The 16,647-nt window shown below is 36.1% G+C and overlaps 1 protein-coding gene across 3 annotated transcripts in view; it reads right to left on the minus strand.

Moving 5' to 3' along the window:
- Window positions 1-16,647, minus strand: part of LOC150078525 (mitochondrial 10-formyltetrahydrofolate dehydrogenase) — a 910,691-nt gene that overhangs the window by 158,705 nt on the left and 735,339 nt on the right. For all 3 annotated transcript variants that reach the window (XM_090385282.1, XM_090385283.1, XM_090385284.1), the window contains one exon: window positions 8,842-8,915. In XM_090385282.1, the coding sequence (XP_090241408.1) occupies window positions 8,842-8,915 (74 nt within the window). The remainder of the gene's footprint in view (window positions 1-8,841; window positions 8,916-16,647) is intronic.

A 16,647-nucleotide genomic window follows, 5' to 3' on the forward strand; every position in this document is an offset into this window, starting at 1 on the left:
ATTAGTGGAGTTCCTCAAGGTTCAGTGTTGGGTCCGTTGTTGTTTTCGGTGTTTATGAATGATATTGATGATGGGATATCAAGTTTAATGTCCAAGTTTGCAGATGATACAAAGGTTGGCAGGGTCGTTAAGGACAATACTGACGCTATGCTGCTGCAACAGGATCTGGAAAGGTTGAACAGATGGGCTGAGAGGTGGCAAATGAGGTTTAACATCGACAAATGTAAAGTGCTGCATATGGGAAACAGTAACCCCAGAGCAACGTATCAACTCTGCGGTACTACACTGACAGTGGTGGAGAATGAAAAGGACCTGGGGGTAATTGTGCAGGCAGATATGAAGTTCTCTGAGCAGTGCAGACGAGCTGCAAGAGTAGCTCATGGTGTCTTGTCAATGATATACAGGAATTTTTCTAGCAGGGATAAGGAGGTGATTATTCCCTTATATAAGGCAATGGTCAGGCCACATCTTGAGTACTGTATACAGGTCTGGAGGCCTCATTTCAAGAAGGATGTAGAGCTGCTGGAACGGGTACAGAGAAGGGCAACAAGATTAGTAAATGGAACAAAGGGTTGCTCTTACGAAGAAAGGCTTAAGTTTTGCAAATTACAGAGTCTGGAGACTAGGCACCGGCGAGGTGATCTGATAGAGGTGTATAAGGCTTTGAATGGTTTGAGCATGCTCAATGCCAATGGGATTCTTCATCTTTCTCAGAATAATCACCTCACAGGGCATAAATTCAAATTGAGGAAGGACGGATGTCGGATAGATGTGCGGAAATTTGCCTTTGGCCAGCGGGTGGTTGGTTGGTGGAACCGACTTCCATCACTTGTTGTTGAAGTTGATAGCCTAAACAAATTTAAAGCTCAACTGGACAGGTATTTCGAACGAACGGAGGGGTGAAATGGGAGTGGGTTTTTTTTTTTTTTTTTTTTTTTGGCTGATGCTGAATAAGCTTGCTTTCTTGCATCATATGCCTCTGCTAATGCTAATGCTAATAACACTGGTCCATGTAAAGTATTGTTCATTAATAACCACTCTGTGTACTCCCACTGAACCACCCTTTACCCAGAGCATTAACTTGCCCTTAATGGTACAATGCTCCAATTTTTACAGGAGTGTTTTATGTGCACAGTATCAAAAGCTTTTCTGAAGTCCAAGTATATGATTTCAAAACTATTTTTTTATCCAGTTCCTTGGTTACTGGACCACAGTATCCAATCAAATTGGTCAGACAAGATCACCCCTTTTCAAATCTATACTGTAACTTAAGTATAAGTGCACTCCTGTCTAGCTGGTTCAGCATTACTTTTTTTAACCAGTAACTCCATTATTTTCCCTGGAAGAAGTTAAGATAGCAGGTCTATATTTATTCATGTCAACTTTTGATCCACCTTTGTAAATTGGGGATCCATTTGCATATCTCCAGTCCATAGGGACCTCCATTGAATCCAATGATGTCCTCATAATTATGGATAAGATTTTGATGAACTGTTGGCATTCCCCCCCCCCAAAGAACTCCTCATGCATGAATGGAGATGCAAAATATCTGTTCAGTTTCAACAACAGTAAAACCATCAATATCAAGTAGACCAACATGATTCAATCCCCCCCCCACTTCTTCTACTGTTAATATATGTAAAGAAGTATTTGCTGCTTTTCTTGGTATACTTTGCTAGAGCCTTATCGTAATCTGCGTAAACTTGATGTTCCTCCATTGTAATTGGATTACGGACTACTTTATATCACCTGATAATTTATGTGCATCCCATGCAGTTTTTTTCTCTGTACAGAATATAAAACTGTCTGGGACTACTGTAGTCACTCTTATGAAAGCAAAAGTTCTTCACCTTTACCATTGGCAGTATTTATGTCTTAAGTAAATCCCACATCAGTACACTGTGATCACCGCCATTCAGAGGGTCTTTTATTTTCAGATTCTTAATGCATGAAGAACTGCTGATAATCAGATAAGATTATTGCTTTCCTCTTGTTGCCTCTCTTACATACTGTTGAAGAAATCAGCTCACATACACCACTGGACCTACTAAACTCATTTTTTCAGTAGTGAAAGATTACTACTAAAGAAGTTATACAAGAAAATAATAAAGAAAAACCTGTCGCCTAACAAAGCCTATATCCAAATTGCATTCAATGTGATTCAATGTACTTGCTTTCAGTGATGATTAGCAGTGAGGTAATAGCAGTCTTTGATCAGGTCTGTGCTATTGTTAAGAACAGTATTAAACAAAGTGTTCAAAAGACTTGTTTTTACTTTTTTAAGACAGACAATGCAACCTTATGCACTAAGTTAATTTAATGTTGAAGCATATAAGTTAACCAGTATTAACTGGTAAATTAGAAGCAATAAGTATTAACTCATCAACGATATTGATATGATTTTTTTTATTATTTTTAAACTAATCTTCATTTGTTTACAATTGAAAATTACAAGAATTCCATTCATTTTACTGTTTGTTTAACCCTTCTTAAATCCTGTTTCTTTTAAATCCTTAATTTTTACTAAATAAAACCTTGACTTTTAATTAACAATACTTTTAAAATTTTCTTTAATGTAGTCCTTGTTAATTTAAATGATTTTTATTCTTTGAGGAGGTTTTTTTATTTTTATATTTATGAATATATTAATTTCATGTTACTATTGGTGGTAACAAAAGTAATTTTTTTTATACAGCTTTGACCAAACTAAGTTTCTTGTTTAGTGCACAGATTTCATATTGTGGAGGCACCTTCACTTTGGTATTGCACTACTCTAAATAAAATGCTCCAGTGCAGAAATATTACAGCAGAGTAATACCAAGGCAATATCATGGTGAAGGAGTTTTTTAGTAATGACTTCTACATAATTTATCATATTTTTTATTAAGATATATTTAAAATTTATTTATTTGGGATACATTTTGATATAGTAAATTATTAAATTAAATTAGTAATAATCTTTTAAAAAGTGTTATTTTCAAAGAAACCTGTCATTATTATTGCATGCTTTAATTTATATTTTAACAAAATTTTATACTTATTTCAATTAAGGTGCAATTGAGGATTATGTAATTTCTCATATAAAACATCCAATAATATAAAATATACACAAATATCTCAAATAAAATATTATATTTTGTTGTTGTTGGTGTGAAAGTTTAATGACACAAGGGCAACTGTGGCCAATATGTGTCTGTCAGCGTCATTATGTTCATTTTAATGATTTAGGATGGATATATCAGAGTGTATTTATTATTCCTAGATGTTTAATATATATAAAAAGCTCACTGAGGTTTTCTTTGTCACCAAGTACATGAGAGAGGGTTAGAAGAGCTTGCAAGTTTGCTAATGATTGGAAGGATGTGGTTCGAACGGCTGAATAGGATGGACAATCAATCAGGATGTGCCTTACTGTAACTTGTATCTGACAGACAGACAGAGCGGTGGATCTTCTCTTAAAAGTAAATGTTTGTGAGTGAGGAAGGTATGTCCAATGTGCAGTCTTGTTAATATAACTTCCTCCTGTCTATTTGTACGTGAGCTAGATCGCCACAAACATAGATCTTTTATTATTCTGCGAAGTTTATTGCACGATTGGTCCCTCCAAAGTTGTTTCCAGATGGAAGTATATTTGGTACGAAGTACATCCCTATAATCTGTAAATAGTACAAACTGAAAGTTATCTTGTATATTAAGATCTGGATTTTTTGCGGCTTGGTCTGCATGATTATTTCCTAGAATTCCAGCATGGCTGGGAATCCAACAGATAGACACTTGTTTTCTTGCTTTATGCAAAACTCTGAGTTGTTTTTTGATATGCTGAATCAAGGAATTTGAGGAATGTTTGCTGTTCTGTAAAGCTGCTACTGCACTAAGGGAGTATAGATTCGAGCAGGTAGAAGTTGATGCTGGGTAATATCATCCAGTGCTAGTTTAATAGCATATAATTCTGCTGTGAAAATACTGCAAACATGAGGCAAGGAGACAGATATAATATATTCCGGTAAAACTACTGCGGCACCTACTGAGTTGTTCGATTTTGAACCATCCATGTAAATCTGATGACTGTTTCTATTTTCAAAACTGTGCAGTGCATGAAGCTTCTGTATAATGATTGGAGAGATCTCTTTTTTATTCCAGTTTGTAAGATGTGATATGGATAAAGGCACAGTCAGAATCCAAGGAGGTTCTGAGTTTATATCTACTGCAGAAATGTGCTGGAAATGTATTTTCCAAACTTGAGCTAAGTGTCTGAGGCGCAGTCCTGCTGGTTTATTTTCATTTGGCTTGTAATCATAATTACTTGTCCATGGTGGATTGTGAATAATGGACCAATTTGGATGTGATGGTTGACTATATATTTTTGCCGCATACATGCACAGTAGATAATCTCATCAAAGATGCAGCAGGGATTCCGAAGCATCTGCATACAGGCTGTAGATTGGTGAAGTTCTAAATGCTCCTAGAGCTATGCGGAGAGCATTATGGTGAATGGTATCTAGGCAACGTAAGATGCTCCTTCTTGCTGAACCATATACAGGAGATCCATAATCTAAACGAGATCTAATCAAAGTTTTATATAATAGTAATAATGTGGACCTGTCGGCTCCCCAGGCCATTGAAGATACTGTGCGCAAGATGTTAAGTTTTAAGAGGCAACTAGTTCGAAGTCTTAGTATATGTTCATGAAAGATTAGTTTTCTATCTATTGTTAAGCCCAAAAAGGAGAAATTTTGAACAACAGGTAGAGCAATTTTATTTAAGTATAAGACCGGTTCAAGATGAAGACCACGCATTTTACAGAAGTGTATAACAACTGATTTTTTCTCAGATATTCTATATCCATTATTTTGAGTCCATACTTCTATTTTTGTTTATGGATAATTGCAGCTGTTGTTCAATTGTGTTCATGCTTTGTGATTGAAATGAAATGGAAAGATCATCTGCATACATATATATTTCCAATGGTGGGGGTATAACCTTTGTGATATTGTTCACCCACAGTGCAAACAGGGTTGCACTTAATACTGAGCCCTGGGGAACCCCTTCCTGTTGTATATAGATTGTAGATAAACAGCCTTTATATCATACCTGAAATGTTCTGTCGGCAAGAAATTTTCCCATAAATTACGGAAGTTGTCCTCTGTATCCTAATTGAAATAGATCTCGTAGAATTCCGAATCTCCATGTTGTGTCAAAGGCTTTTTCAAGATCTAGATTTACCATCACCATATGCTGCTTTCTTATAAATGAGTTTCTATTTGTTTCCACTTTGACATGTAGGTCAAGTGTTGATCTATTTTTCCTAAATCCAAATTGGTGGGGTGATAAAAAATTCTCTTTTCCAGCAATCACGTAAGTCTATTATGCACCATTCGTTCAAGGATTTTTCCTAAGCAGCTGGTCAGTGAAATTGGGCAATAATTATATGTATAGGAAGAATCTTTTCCGGGTTTGGGAAACGCAAGGACAATTGCATGCCGCCATATGGATGGATACAGGTTGTTCAGAAAAATTCTATTATATAGAGCTAGCAGGATTTCCAGACAATTAGAGTTTAGGTGTTGTATCATAGTATAATAAATGCCATCGGGACCTGGTGCGCTATTAGGTAATTTTGTAATGGTTGTAAGTAATTCCTCTTTTAGAAATGGTAGATTATAGGAATGAGATATCTTGGTAGAGAAATTCAATTTACTCCGTTCAGCTTGCCCTTTATATTTTTGAAAGTCAATGCTGTAACTGCTGATATGGAAGTGAAAGAGTCAGCCAAAATTTCTGATATCTGGTTTGTTTGAAAAACGTCCTGCCCTTTCCAATGGAAGATTGGAGATTGTGTGATTGGATATCTTCCACTTAAAATCCGAATTTTTTTCCACACCAAACCAGGATTCGAGTTCCTAGTAAGTGAGGAAGCGAACATGATCCAAGACTTTTTCTTTGCTTTTTTCTGAATTCTCCTCGCTTCAGCTTTCGCTTTTTTATATGCAATTAAATTGGCGGTAGTTGGTTATTGACGGAATCTATTCCATGCACGATTTTGTTTTGTTTTTGCTGTTGCACATTCTGCATTCCACCAAGAGTTGTACCGTGCCTGCCTTGCCTTATTTATTTGAGGTATTGTAGCTTTGGAAGCTTCTAGCAGTTGATCGTTGATATATAAGACAGCATCATCTATTGGCAGGGTTTCTAGGAATTGCTTATCCAGTTTGATTAATTGCATATATTTACTCCAATTAGCTTTTTTAAAATTCCATACTGCTCTGGTTCCTTCTGTAAGAGTTGATTGTGTCTGTATGGAACATACTATCGGAAACTGATCACTGTTGTAAGGATCATTCAACGCGAACCATTCTATACTAGGATAAATTGATGGAGAATATATTGTTAAGTCTATTGCAGAGGTGATAGCTGTACCCAAACTGATATAAATGTGAGATCCAGTATGCAGTAAATTCAGTTGTTAATCATCTATGAAAGTTTCGATTATGTTACCTCTACTGTCTGTGTGAGTAGATCCCCACAAATGATGATGGGCATTCATATCTCCCATAAGGCAGTAGGGAGGTTGAAGCTGCATAGTAAGATCGTTTAATTCCGATCTGGAGAGAGGGATATTTGGTGGAAATAAATGGACGAGATTGTGATAGAAATTCTAATGGCTATTCTTACTGTTACTGCTTCTAAGTTGGTTCTTAATGTTGTTTGCTTAGCTGGTATATGAGTATTCACCAAAATTGCCACTCCTCCTTTGACAGTTCTGTTATCATTCCTGTCTCTCTGGAAAAGTGTATAATTTTGAAATGTGGGTGAAGACTGAGGTGTTAGATGGGTCTCCTGAAGGCAAATGCAGGCCGGTTTATACTTCTGAATAATATCTTTTATTTCATCCAATTTTCCACATAAACCACGACAGTTCCATTGTATAATAATATGTTGCATTATTTAGGTCTCGGGACGATTTGTTGAATTTGACTGCGCTTTTGAGTTTTTTCGTTTATCATATTTGGGTCTATCTTTCTTCGGAAAATTAGAACAAGGTGTATCAATATCTTCTGCAGGGTGTAGTTCTAGTATGTTTTCTCTCTCTGTTCATCTGTATCCGTTTGGTCTATGTTTCTGTTCACACAGTTTACTAGATGATGTTTGCTTTGTTTTTGAAGATGTTATTTCTGATTTCTGCTTTCTAGGTACGGAAGTATCCTGCTCTTTAGTACTGGATGTTTCTTGTGAAACTGTTTTTGTCATCAATATTACTTTACTCCAGTCTATAATTTGATTTAGAGGTATTGCTACCTCCGTTTCAGTGGCTATATTTTTCTGTTGTTTCACTGCTGAAGCATAGGAACATGAAGGTTTGGTTGCAAATATCTGTTTTCTTGCTTCCGGATAAGATACTTTATTTTCTACTTTGTATTTTTGAATTTGCTTTCCCAATACCAACATTTTGCATGTCTTCGAAAAAGCAGGATGATTTTCGTGACAATTGGGACAGAGTGGTGTAGCGGATGTGCAGTTTGCTTGATTGTGGTCTTTTGATCCACAGAGTGGACAGATGGGATCACTGCGACATGTCGCCTGAGAGTTGTCCGTATCGCTGACAGTTGTTAACACCTTATTGGATTTGGTATATATGGTCGGATTTTGCAATTTAAATATCCTGCTTTAACTGAATGGAAAAGATATGGATTGTTAAAGGTGAGAATTACTGATCGGGTTGGAATGAGAATTCAGTCTTTCTTCATCATTATCCTCCTAATATGTATCACTTGTTGTTCTGTTAGCTCGCTCAGTAGTTCTTCCTCTGAAACAGTCAAAAGGTCCCATTTGGTAATAACACCTTTCGATGTATTGAGGGAATTATGTGGGGCAATTTCAACTGGTAGTCCTGCAAAAGTTTTCATTTGTAGCAATTTTTCCGATTGATGACTTAATGAGGTTTCTACTAAGAGATCACCTGACTGTAATCGTTTTATCATTTTTGGTGATCCAACCATGGACTCTATAGTCTTCTGAACTAAGAAAGGGGATAATTTCCCAACGGCTTGTGATGATAACAAATGTATCACCAAAAAAAAAAAAAAAAAAAAAAGGGACAGTAGGCTGAGAGCTGATTATTTTCATTCTCTTAGCCCGAGACATGTTCAGCTGTAAATCATCACATTTATTGGAGTTAACTTTCTCCAATCTTGTGTTGTTAGTTTTTTGGTCCATTTTCAACTCCTTTTAGTCCTGGGTGATGTCTTTTCACCCAGGTCCAGCCCCGCCATGGGGAGGCAGGAGTAGTGCCACCAAGTGACCAAGCGAGTAAAATATAAGGTTAGTACACAGAAAAATTAAGAAAGGTTATTTTCCTTTCTGAAACTTCTTCCTTATGCTTTAAGAAAGAGAGTTCTTATTATATATTTGAATAACGGAAGGAAAACCATGTGAACTCAAAGTGAAAAGCTTATCTCTCTAATATAATCGCAGTAGAATTCGCAGGGAAGATTGCTTGGCCTCAAGATTCGCTTAGCACCCGGGGCCATCATATTTTGTATTAACCATAAAATGTCTAGAGTAAAATTTATATAGCATTATAGACATATGGTAAATATTAATAACTGCCACACAATGAGGCATCTTACAATGTTCTTTTGTAAAGAATAAAAAATTTATAAAAACTTAAATAAAAAATTAATTTTGTTTGGCCAGTGCAACAAAAGCTGGTGACGTTGCACTATATGGCTGATACTACTAAAAAATTAATAAAACCTAAGAATTATTTAATTCAACACACAAATAATTAAGATAATAACAAAATAAAATTTTTATATTAAAAGAAAATGAAAGTTAATTTACTTATGATTTTGGGGTCCATGTTGCGTTGATCTGTTAAATGGATCTCCTATAACCATTTTCTTCACTTCTTCTAGCTAGCCAAAGAAAGCAGTAATATGAGAGAGAGAGAGAGAGATGGGGGGGGGGTACAGTTGTGGTGAAATGCTATGCCATTAGAATATGATATGAATGAATTGAACTATGATTTTTTTTTTTTTTTTTTTTTTGTCCTGGAGTTTCACAAATAGTCAAGCAAAGCAGATTAACTTAGAATATTATTTACTAAAAAAGAAGGAACTATTTTGTAACATTAATCTCATATTGCCCCTTTTTGTAACACAACTGGTATTACCCACTCTAATAGGCCCTAGATTATGACACTTTAAAAAAAAATATATCGATTTTTTAATGATAATTGGAGTGCTCTGATGATTGACCTTTTAGCACTACATTGCAATGCACATTAATTTTATTTCTTTTTCTTAATAATAATTCAGTATTTTGTAAATGTGTTTTTGACTATTAAAATATATATTCATTAGTTAAAATACAAACATTAGTTGTAAGAAAAAATGTTAATTATGCTTAATATTTTAGAAAAATATTGGTAGCATAAAATAGAAACATAAAATCCTTAATCCAGCTGCAAGTGTTCAGAACTTGTCAAGTGTTCATAATAATTGCACAATCATACACCAACCGTTATTATTTCATTATAAATAAATAGTGTTATGTTATATTAAAATAATGATGTAGATAAATAAAATAAATAGAATGACAAAATTCCACAGGATAAAACTGATAAAAAGGTAACTGTCTGTACAATAAAATATGAAATTTTAAACTGCAAAGAATTATTTACAATAAAACAATGTAGATAAAACACAGGATGATAAAAGTGCTAAAACACTGTAGCTTTCAGAGGCATCTGCCTCCTTTTTCAACCGTTGAACAGTTGTGTGTCAACTGTTTCTATTGAAACTGTTTCTATCTTCCTGAATATTGATAAAATTCTACTCAAATTTGTCTTTGAATTAATATTTTCATATTTTTCACAAAGTAATAACGTGAAAGATCATGACAGGTCCTGTATGACTGTTTTTCTTTCTGTAACTTTTTTGTGCATTAGTACTGTACTTTACAGTTCCTATTCACATTTCATGTTTATATTTTTGGGGGGGGGGATGCATGCTTGTATTCCAGGTTAAGGTTAGCCACTAGTTATCTGTATCTTTGTAAATATGGCATTGTCTCAGCTTTAGAAGAAATGTTTCAAAGCTTTTGAAGAGAATTAGCTGAAAATATGTGAGAATTCTTGATAGGGCTCCTGCAACTTTTCTTGTAATTGTTATGCGTACAGTTCTGTTAAGTTTGTGACTAAAATGTACTGTTTGTGACTAAATTTTTTTCAATTATTTAAAGTAAAACTACAGAGTGTTCTGATATACTTATTAAGTTTTTTGTCTGATTTTTTATAAAAAAATAGTTTTGTTGTCTAGATTATTTTTATTATCACTTTTATTTATTTGAAAAAATGTATTACTGATGACATCTTCAGCCATGTGGGTATAAAATATAATATATATAAACACATACTGAGCTGGCTTTGTATTAGCAACTTACCTAATACCTCATGGACCACCTTTTGCCTGTAATACAGCCTGCACATGTCTTGGTATGGTCTCCATAAGGTGTGCAGGGTGTCCTGGGGAGTACTTCCCATGCCTTGCACAATAGGTCCAGCAGTAATGCCCACAGTGTCAGATGAATGGTCATCCAATGTATTTTCCAGTAGGTCTCAAACACACAAATGGACTGAAATTGGGACAGCTGGGTGGACGTAGGAGGAGAAGAAATTCATTATCATGTTCCTGTAACCATTTAGAAACTTACGAGGCCTAGTAGATTGATAACTAGTTTCATTATTAACTATATATGTCAATTTTAATCAGTTTGCTAAAACTATTGATAGATGCTGGAGTTGTCTGGATACACTGTTGTCATGAAGTGTGTGTGTGGGGGGAAGGATACATTAGCATTAGTAGAGGCATTTGATGCAAGAAAGCAAGCTTATGCAGCATCAGCCAAAATAAAAAATAAATAAATAAAAAATAACCACTTCCACTTCACCCCTCTGTTCATTTGAAATACCTGTCCAGCTGAGCCTTAAACTTATTTAGGCTATCAACTTCCACGACAAGGGATGGAAGTCTGTTCCACCAACCAACCACCCGCTGGTTAAAGGCAAATTTCCGCACGTATATCCTACATCTATGCCCTCTCAGGTGATTATTCTCAGCAAGAGGAAGAACCCCATCAGCATTGAGCATGCTCAAACCATTCAAGGCTTTATACACCTCTATCAGATCACCTCGCTGGTGCCTAGTCCCCAGACATTGTATTTTTGCAAAACTTAAGCCTTTCTTCGTAAGAGCACCCCTTTGTTCCATTCACTAATCTTGTTGCCCTTCTCTGTACTCGTTCCAGCAGCTCTACATCCTTCTTGAAATGAGGCCTCCAGGCCTGTATACAGTACTCTAGGTGTGGCCTGACCATTGCCTTATACAAGGGAATTGTTGTTGTTGTTGTTATTTGGTTTTTAGGACCATTAGCAACTAAGGCCATATTGCTCTGGGGATATGCGGTGGTTATTCCCTGACCTTTCTGCTTCCTCCGTATTTGGTGGTAATGGGCTCGAACTCCGGTTCGAGCTTCTAATCAAGAAGCGTGTGCTACCGCACTGCCGCTCCTGCCCACCTGGCTACGGAGGCGCCATACAAGGGAATAATCACTTCCTTATCCCTGCTAGAAAAATTCCTATATATCATTGACAATACACCATGAGCTACTCTTACAGCCCATCTACACTACTCAGAGAACTTCATATCTGCCTGCACCACAGAGTTGATACGTTGCTCTGGGGTTGCTGTTTCCCATATGTAGTACTTTACATTTCCCAATGTTAAACTTCATTTGCCACCTCTCAGCCCATCTGCTCAACCTTTCCAGATCCTCTTGCAGCAGCATAGTGTCACTAGTGTCCTTGACAACCCTGCCAACCTTCGTATCGTCTGCAAACTTGGACATTAAGCTTGATATACCATCATCAATATCATTTATAAATACAGAAAACAATAATGGACCAATACTGAACCCTGAGGAACTCCACTAATAACATTAGTCCACGATGAGCAGTGTCCATTGATTACCACTCTATCTTCTCCCCCTCAACCACCCCTTTATCCATAGCAGCAATTTGCCTCCAATACCGCATTGCTCCAATTTGTGCAGCAGTCTTCCATGTGCAACAGTATCAAAAACCTTTCTAAGATCCAAGTATATAATATCAAAGTTATTCCCTGCATCCAGTTCTTTTGTGACTGCATCATAGTATCCAATCAAATTCGTCAGGCAAGACTTCTGCTTAACAAAACCATGCTGTGTCCGAGCTATAACTGAAGTCTTGTCTAGATGATCCTGCAGTGCTTCTTTCACCAGTGCCTCCATTAATTTTCCAGGAACAGAAGTTAAACTCACAGGTCTATAATTACTTGTGTCAGCCTTTGGTCCTCCTTTGTGAATTGGGGTCATTTTTGCACATCTCCAGTCCATGGGTACTGCCCCTGAGTCCAAGGAAGCTCTCATAATTATGGCTAAGGGTTTGCTTACTTCCTTTGCTGCCTCCTTCAATATAACTGGATAGATCCCATACACCCCAGGTCCTTTCTTGTGTTTATCTTCAACAATTCCTCCTCCACTTTACTCTCAGTTATTACAAGATTCTCTAGCTTACTGCCAGAATTGAATACACATTTGGCATTCCCCTCGCTGAATAACTCCTCCTGTGTGAATGTCGATGCAAAATATTCATTTAGTTTGTTAGCTACCTGAGCAGGATCATCAACAGTTGACTCATCGATATCAAGAGGACCAATCTGATTCATCCCCTTCCTTCTAGAGTTTACATAAGTAAAGAACTCTTTGCTGTTTTTCTTTGCATCCCTTGCCAAAAATTTCTCGTAATCTGCCTTCACCTGCCTAACCTCCTTTGTAACTTGGTTACAGATCAACTTGTATCTATCATAGGCTTCTGTGTCACGTGTTAATTTGTATGTATACCATGCATTTTTCTTCCCTGCCATATGTCTCATTAGTTCATCTGACATTCATTTAGGCCTAAACCTTGAACAATATTTCTTAGTTAGTATGGAAAGTCTAGAAGCTTCCAAGATAAGTTCTTTGAATGCTTCCCATTTTGAATTTGCTGTTGGTAACATCATCAGTTGGTCCCACTGTATAGAATTTAAATACTGTCTCAGTCCATCATAGTCACCTTTACGAAAGCAATAACCCTTCCCTTTACCCCTAATGGTAGTTACCTCTTTGAGTAAATCCCACTTCAGCACACTGTTGATCACTGCCACCTAGTGGTTTATTTATCTGCAGATTCTTAATGCAAGAAGAATCACTACTGATAATCAAATCAAGAGTATATCCCTCTAGTTGCCTCGGGAACATGCTGATGTAGAAAACAATCATCCAATAAATACACAAAAGCCTTGCTAGTGTGTGAGTGACCATCCCCCAAATTCTAGTCAATATCTGGGAAATTAAAATCCCCCATTACAAGACTCTCTGATTTACTGGCCCACTCTATTTCCCTGTTCAGTTTCTTATTATACTCATCAGAGTCATTAGGCCTATAGCACACTCCTACTCTCAATTTTGATCTCCTAATGCTTATGTCACACCAAACTGACTCAACACTGCACTGTCCAGCAATGTCGACTGGCATCACTTCCTTGGATTTTATGTATTTCTTAACTAATAGCATAACCCCTCCTCCCTTCCTATCCTGTCTATCCTTTCTGTAGACATTGTACTCCCCAAATTCCAGTTCTGCATTCCTTATATCTGTGTGACACCATGTCTCTGAAATCCCCACAACATCTACCTTTGATGTTTTGAACAATACCTCAAATTCATCAAATTTATTTACTAAACTCCTAGCATTGGTGTACACGCAAGTATACATGCACCTGTTCTTTTTCTTAGCTACCCTAAAATAACCCATGTGTTTACTTGTACCCCAATGATTCATAGCAGTCTCTGAAATATCCTGCATCTTATTTTCCAGGCTGCTGCTCATTCCAATAGAAGCAGTGCAAGAATCTCTTTCACCTCTGCCAGTGGCTAATGTTAATCTATTAGTCCTTGTATCCCCCAATCTAGCAGTTTTCCGAACCACCTAACACTGCCTCGATAGCATCAGCAAACGTTCTTGCACCCTTTCTATTTAAGTGTATCCCATCTAGGGCTTGCAAACCGGTTAAATCGGTTTTTATATTGAGTTGTTAAAACCGAAACCGAGCTTCTAAAACCGGATTCGAATATTTTGTTAGTTAGCTCTCGAATATAGTTTTTTGTTACGCACATTTTCTTTTGTTTGTTAGTTTGTCTGGATCGTTCAACTGCTTTATGTTTTAAACATGTTTTTTATTTTATTTTATGTTTGGGAACGAATCTCCGGGCAAGTTGCCCAAATCTAGGATGGAATACCTTTTATCTTCCCACCTGTATCATGGCACGATGCAGGTGTATTCATTTACGACTGAGTGAGTCGGAGCGATAGCGTAAAAGAAAATGCTCAACATTTCTCCGTTCCATCTATCTTGTTCGCCAGGCAAGTTATGGTACGTGCCTTATTGATGGTTACCCACTAGAAACAGATTCGCTGAATATTGCATCAATTTTCAATTGTAGAAAGTTTTTTGCTCCTTTATTCCTATTAAATTTGCGATCAAATGTTCTCCAAAAAGCAGCTTCACCAAATTTAGCTTTTATGTAATTTTGAAAATACAATAGATTTAATTGAGAAAAAAAAAATTGCGAGTAAATAAATAAAAAATTTCTTTCGTGAAAATTTTGAAACTTGCCTCGTTTAGACTCTTCATTCAGTGCTCGCGGGAGTGACGCATAGTATTGTGCCTTTGTTATCTTCAATATTTTTATTTAAAATTGTTGGTGATATAAATTCCTACTAATTAATATTTATTACTCTTAATATGTCTAAGGTGAAATCAAATGTATGGAATTATTTTGCTCGAAAAAGCAAAGATGAAACACAATGTTCGAAATGTAATTAAGTCGTCTGGAGGATCTACATCATCTTTGATGTTGCATTTAAAGAAAATGCATCAGATTGACATTAAACAAGATAACAGTGAACCTCCCGTAAAAATGGTAAGAACATTAGAAAACTTTATCGTTAAAAAATCTATGGAAGAAGAGATTTCAAAATTAGCTGCTTTAGATGGATTTTCTTTTAATTCAATTGCCAAGAGTGAGTTTATACAATCAAGCCTTCACCTTCAGAGAAATAAATACGATAAATTACCACCAGCCTCAGTGAATGGAATTAAAAATATGGTTCTGAATTATTATAAAACTAAGAAAGAAGAACTCATTCAGCATTTCAAAAATTCATTGGTTTTGGGTGCACGGTATTCATTGACTCTAGACGAATATACGTCTATACAAAATAAAAGGTATATGAATATAAATGTGCATTCAAAAGATAATTATTGGTCATTAGGTCTTATTGAGATTAATGGTTCACTTGATACCAGAAAAACTGAGCATATTGTGAATGGACACTTGAAGAAATTTGGTTTGAACTTGGATGAGGATATTGTTGCCTGCACCACCGATGGAGAAGCAATGATGATTAAGTTTGGCAAGAAAATTACGCCTAATCATCAACAATATATAGCCCATTGTATACATTTGTCAGTTATATATGTACTTTATGAAAAAGCAATCAATTATAGTGCCACAGTCTCTGAGTCTCCCAAAGACAATGAAGAAAATGAAAATAATGAAGAAAGTAGTGATGATGAAGCAGTTGAAGAAAGACAGCAAGGCATGCTTTATCAAACCGACTTTACCGATGAGTTCATTTATTTCTTCAATCCAATGGCCAATATTGCACAAACTATTAACAAAGTCAGAAAAATTTGCAAGCTTTTTCGAAAATCGCCTACCAAAAATGACGTATTACAAAATTTTGTTAAAGCAAAATTTAATGGGAAAGAATATAAACTTATATTAGATTGCAAGACTAGATGAGATAGCACATTCTATATGATTGAGAGAGTTTTGAAATTGAAAAATTGCATTCCAAATGCTCTATGTGCAGTACTGTCAACTGAAGCTGTGTCTGACGATGACTGGAAAACACTTGAATTGCTAAGTGAAGCTTTGCGACCAGATGAAATGATTCTGAAGGCTATAACCTCAGAAGATACAGACTTACTTAAAGCAGAGTCCTCAATAGAATTTCTGCTTGCTAAGCTTGATACAGCACAAAACCCATTTGCTTTAAAATTTCACCAAAGCCTTTTGCAGCGTTATAATGCAAGACGAAATTGCCAAACTTTGGCTTTGCTGAGCTATGTACACAACCCCGAAAAGTTTAGGAAAAAAGATTCAGGTTCAAGAACTTTTTGATTTTCCAAGTAAGCAAGTTTTGAAAAAGCATGCTGTAGAGATTTATCAGAGATTATTTGCAAAACATTCCGAAGGAGTCTTAGCGTTGAATGAAGAAACTGAAAATAAACGAACCGTTCTTTTATAAGAAAACAAAGGCTTGTCTAGTTCCAATGTTGGAGATGCACTCATGCGAGAGTATGTAATAGTGTAATAAAGAGATTAACTGAAGAGCCTTCAAAATATCCGAGTGAATTGGAAATCAGCAAAGAATTTAAAATTTTGGAGGCAACTAGCTATAGAAGTGAAAAGCTGGAGAAAGTTTATAGAGCACTGCTG

Source organism: Mastigoproctus giganteus, chromosome 11 (assembly GCF_048544385.1).
Source record: "Mastigoproctus giganteus isolate SK-2022 chromosome 11, ASM4854438v1, whole genome shotgun sequence".
In the NCBI taxonomy this organism is placed as follows: domain Eukaryota; kingdom Metazoa; phylum Arthropoda; class Arachnida; order Uropygi; family Thelyphonidae; genus Mastigoproctus; species Mastigoproctus giganteus.